Source organism: Arachis ipaensis, chromosome B05, assembly GCF_000816755.2.
Source record: "Arachis ipaensis cultivar K30076 chromosome B05, Araip1.1, whole genome shotgun sequence".
NCBI lineage: Eukaryota > Viridiplantae > Streptophyta > Magnoliopsida > Fabales > Fabaceae > Arachis > Arachis ipaensis.
This window is the reverse complement of record NC_029789.2, coordinates 148,137,484-148,143,180: the sequence shown is the minus strand read 5'-3', so window position 1 is coordinate 148,143,180 and position 5,697 is coordinate 148,137,484. Positions and strand designations below refer to the sequence as shown.

The 5,697-nt window shown below is 32.9% G+C and overlaps 1 protein-coding gene across 1 annotated transcript in view; it reads right to left on the bottom strand.

Moving 5' to 3' along the window:
* LOC107644913 (E3 ubiquitin-protein ligase HERC2) overlaps positions 3,068-5,697 on the bottom strand; it is a 6,667-nt gene continuing 4,037 nt past the window's right edge. The window contains exons 6-8 of the mRNA XM_016348869.2: positions 5,215-5,361; positions 4,084-4,595; positions 3,068-3,515 (exon numbers count right to left, since the gene is read on the bottom strand). Coding sequence (XP_016204355.1) covers positions 3,356-3,515; positions 4,084-4,595; positions 5,215-5,361 — 819 coding nt within the window. The 3' untranslated portion in view covers positions 3,068-3,355. The remainder of the gene's footprint in view (positions 3,516-4,083; positions 4,596-5,214; positions 5,362-5,697) is intronic.

The window sequence follows — 5,697 nt, the reverse complement described above, 5'->3', positions numbered from 1 at the left end:
GGGTGTCGGACGGCGGCGAGAAGAGAGACAGAGAGGTGCAAATTTCTGGGCTGATTGTGAGGGAGGATTTGAATTTTGGAAGAGGAGTGACGGCAGTGGCATAAGATTAGGGTTTTGTTTTCTCGGAACTCATATATATATATATATTAGTCATTTCCACGGGACGGGACCTTTCTTCCGGCCCGTTTATTTCACGGTTCTCCGTTTTTGAACGAGAATGAGTGAATGACTAACTTCTTCAACTTGTTCATATATGCTTTATTTTACTATCAAGAATTCAAGACCTCAAACATATATGTAATACTCATTTCGTTTTTAACATAGGAAAAGTCTAGGGAGCCAGCAACTTTATTAAATTCTGACCAGCATATAACCAGCAAAAAAAAATGAGCCATTGGATAAAATTTTATATCCATTTCACACCATTAAAATCATCATTGATGACTATTTGATGGCTACAAATCACAAAGTTACTGTCTCCCTAGCATTCCTCTATAACATATATATCGCTTTGCTCCAACCGGGAGTTATACCATTTGAATCACCAACTCATTCATAATGGAAAATAACAATAATACAAAGTTTAAATTGAAAAAGTAAAAATTATTCTGATTAAAAACACAAGATACATTTGATAAAAAAAATATATAGAGGTCATATTTCTAATTAATAGAAAAAATATCAGAAGTATTCTCAAATTAGTATTTGAAATATATTATTATTTCGTTTAGTCCATAATAGATACTAAATTGATGGTTTCGCTGATGTTAAGTTATGATTAATAATCAGAAGAAATACTGATGCAAGGACATATAATTTGCCAACAACATCTGAATTGATAATTAGAGATATTAACGAGAGCAGGATTAATAGGAATATAATAATTGAGACAAAGTCAAGCATGTTATAGAAGATAGAAGTAGTACATCTAATATACCTTACTCTTCAATATTCTTTATTGTTTCATATGATGAGAGTGGTTACAAATTACATATAGCTATTTCTTCTCGACCAAATGTAAAAAAAAAAAACAGAGAAAAGACTAACAATAAGCATGAGAGACTTCTTTGTATATAGACTTCAAAAAAGGACTAACGAGTCTCAAATTCTTTTGCGGTCAAGAAGATTACTGCAACAATTCATAATAAACGCCTGTACTATGGTTGAGTCAGAACGGCTTTTATACTTGCGATTTAAACAACCAAACTTGAGGCTGGCAAATTTAAGCAATTGCATGAGTGTATGGTTCATGGTGAAACTAATGTCATTAACACTAGTTAAAGACTTCTTTGTATATAGACTTCAAAAAAGGACTAACGAGTCTCAAATTCTTTTGCGGTCAAGAAGATTACTGCAACAATTCATAATAAACGCCTGTACTATGGTTGAGTTAGAACGGCTTTTATACTTGCGATTTAAACAACCAAACTTGAGGCTGGCAAATTTAAGCAATTGCATGAGTGTACGGTTCATGGTGAAACTAATGTCATTAACACTAGTTAAAGAATTATTCTCCTAAAGAGCTTTATCAGTGGTCCAAGATACATGTTCAATAATTATAAAGATGCTTTTACAATATGTAAATATGCTGGATATCCAAATTACTTTGTCACTATGATATGTAATCTAAAATGGAATGAGATAAAAAGAGAGATAACACCCCAAGAATTCCATGAAGAAGATAGGCCACACATCTTATGTAGAATATTCAAGTTGAAAGTTAATAAATTAATTAAGACATTGAAAAAAGGAACATTCCTTAGAAAGATTATTGAATGTAAGTATAACTAATCTTCCTACGAATTTTTATTTACTCTGTCTAAATTATCTATAATATACTCATTGTATAGTACACTATCGGTATTAAGAAACGATTATGTATAGAATACTTACATGGTACGTTCATTGGATAATACACTATCTTGAATGTATTACAGTACACTTAAATAGTTTGTATTACCTTAAGTTCACTTATCTAGTTTTATATAATTTTATTTTCAACCATAGTATGAGTAGCTGCACTTTCTGTGAGAGAAAACAGAGAAAAAGGCACAATTGTAAAATACCTGATTGCATAAAATGATGAATCACACTTTACAGGTGAGTTGCAAATACATATATATACAGCACCTACACTACACTTTAGCTGCACTAAATCAACACCCTTCTAACAAACTAATAACCAATTTGCTGAGGTGTCATCTAATATAATTATCAGCACGACTAACTAGTCCTGCACATATCAGCTCCTAACTTACATTACTCTAGCTATTTATTATCAAACTTAGAGGTCAAGTGACAATTTTATTTTAGGTTTTTTTTATTTTAGGTTTAATTACTCTATTGGTTCCTATAGTTTCACCAAATTTTTAATTAAGTCCCTATACTTTTTTTCCTTTTAATTAGGTCCTTACACTACTTTTAATTTTGTAATTACGTCCTTTTAATGTTAAAAATATTAAAATTAATATAATATTTTTATCAAAACACATGCAGTCAAAAATTTAATTAAAATTTTAATTATAAATACCTTCAATTTATGAAAAAATACTCAATTAACTCTAATATTTTTTTATACTAGGAAGGACTTAATTACAAAATTAAAGTAATGTAGGGACCTAATTGAAAGAAAAAAATATAAAAACCTAATTTAAAATGTGGTAAAACTATAAAAACCAATAGTGTAATTAAACCTTTATTTTAACATAATTTTATATTTACTTTATCGTGCTTATTTGCACTACACACTTAATTTTATATAGTTTAAAATCAATTATTTTTTAAATCACGCTATCTAAATATACTTAGTTTTATATGCTTTAGATTTTCGCATAAATCTTTATTTACTTTGTCCAAATAATTCGTAATATCATATCTTAAAATACAGTGATATCCAAATCAGTCACAAATCTAGTCATAACATAAACTAAATTAATGTAACAAAATTAATGTAATCCTACTAAGAATATTTGCATTCAGTAATCACAAACTAAAATTAAAACTGGCCAATTAACCAAAACCTAAACACTAAACAAATATAACAGTAAAAAGATGCTAAAGACAGACATTTAGAAGGATAAAAAAAAATTGTATAATATCATAATATGATTATAATACCAATATATTATACATATACCTTAAACGAGCTAGCCTATTGGACTTTATAGGCTTTTTTTGAGGTCTACGACCCAAGCTGTTTAGCTAAACAAGCTTTTCAAAAAGCCTAAGCGTAGTTCATTTAGTACACGGGCTGAGTCGCGCCTAATGCTAGCCAAGCCATGAGCTCATGTCGAACAGCTCGACTCATTTCCAATCCTAGAGTTAATGCAGGACTTTGCTTCCATATCTACTTCTCCTATGATTGGGAAACAAGAGAACCAGCACCTTCTGTCCTATGTGGCGCCCCCGGTTGGTTGGAAGACTTGTCTGCGCTACGAACATTGTACCTTTCGTATACCTTGTCCCGGTTCTCTGACCACCAAGTCTCTGCTTGATGCTCTCCGAATCTTCTCCGGCTGAAAGTCAATTTAATTCACCGCCACATCGATTACATATAGAATATGATGAATTAAAACAGCACTGATAATAATCAAGGAGATGCAAACACCTAGGATGTGTATTATATTTATTTTAGTGTTTTAAAAGTAACAATATAGTACTCACCTAAAAAATAATTTTTAGAAGTTCCATAAAAAAAAGAAGTTAGGAAAGAGATGTTGAAAATGTGAGTGTAGATGGTTTTCAGAAGGAACACCGGTTTTTTTTTTTTTTATGGTAAAAAGTAAAAACCAACTCCAAATGACATGAACATGAAAGATGAATGTTAGTAATGGAAACTGGGAGAATTAAAAATGTTGGTAAGAGTAGTTTTCTTTGACCAAATACTTCATATAGGACCAAAGATATTAGACTAGTTTAAGATAAATCCAACAAGAGACACCTAAAGATATAGCATTAAAAGCAATTGCCCTAAAGATCATGGTTCAAGTCCATATATTATAGTTTGTAAACCCTAGCTGCAACCAAATATAGAACTATAACTGGGCACATGTAATCAGTTAATGTGGAAATTATTTTTGTTACCTGAAACGAACTCGCTTCAAATCTCTTGTTCCGTCGCGCAGCGCAACAAGTGTTATATAGACACCAGGTTCATACTGTTCAATCCATTCTGCCTCAATCTGATTGCTATTAGTAGACAGTCCTGCATTCCTTGATCTTAAACCACTCTCGTCATCATGGAAATTCCCCGAATCCCTCCCGTCAACAGTATCAGACATGCTGCCGCCACCATTTGACAATCTAGCATCTGGATAGTTGTCTGAACCATTGGACGTCACACTGGCTCGGTTTTGCTGGTCCAGAGTAGATCCATAGGTTCCTGGAAAGTTCCCCACAGTTCTATTGAGCAGAGAGGATTCGAATGCTGTAGAGGCCAAACTAGAGCCACTGATTGATTCGGCCCTCGAGTGGTGCCCACCATTTGAATCTGGAAGGTGGATACCATTTGGCTCAATACTGTTTGGTAGGTAAGCCGGTTTGATGTTCTCGGCATCGTAAGCTCCAGGTGGGAGCTTCTCAGCAAAACCTTTGAGCTGAATCAATGTGAATGTCCATCAGTGGAAGCATAGCACAGCAATATTATTGGTATAATAAGAAAGCAGTAAGAAAAATATAGAGAAATTAACCACAAAAAGACAAGGGTAAAACTAAACTTTGCCATACTAGGTGGCATGTCCTGTATTGATTAGCCAATGTATGCCTCGTCGCAAACCGTGTTTACATTCAAACTATTAAGATTTGAACCTCTAGTTTAACCTGTAGTTTTATTAGTTCTTTCTTTATGTTCAATTGGACTAAAATTCATCTCATCTTTTCTCCTTACTGAGGTTTCGACTTCTCGAAACATGCGCCTAAACCACCTAAGGCATGATTACACATGTTTTCCACAATAAGTACCACACCAACATTTTCTATAATTTTAGATATCAGCGAAACTAATAAAAGAAATAAAGCCAAAATGAATAAATTGATCCAATGCTTTAATAGCATGCAAGAAGATTGCGAATGAGAACCATCATCCTCACGAACTAACTCGACATACATGAAAATGAGGAGAAACTGAAATAAAATCTGAGAATAAAGCATCGAATGAAAGTAAACCCTTTTGAACTCATCCGGCTTCAAGAGAAAGAAAATGAACCAGAAAATAACCTGTGCCGTAAGTGACTTTATAACTTCTTTTGCAGCTTTACATTTAGCAGATTCCTCAGCAGCCATTGCCATAGCATCTTGAGTCTTTTTGTTTGACCGCTGAAGCTCTAATTCTTGCAATTCACATCTCTGTTTCAGGCTTTCAACCTAATGATACCTATATTAGACTTTGCTTGATACCATAATATGTAATAAATACGATATATCCATAAACATGTTATACTAACTTTTCTGGAAATTTCAGCAAAGTGATCTTGTGTTTCACAAGGTTCATTTGTCAGACATAGAATGGCAGGGAAGTAATTAAAAATAGAGGAATATGGTTGAATCTGGTCTAAACTTAAAGTAGGACATTTTGGATGTTGCTTTTCTTTCAGGGTTTCTTCTCCCTTTCCCCCTTTTTTTCCAGATCCTACTGTCCCTAACTAATGGGAAAAGTGGGAAAAGCACTAAGACAGGATTTTTATTTTGGAGTTCCATATA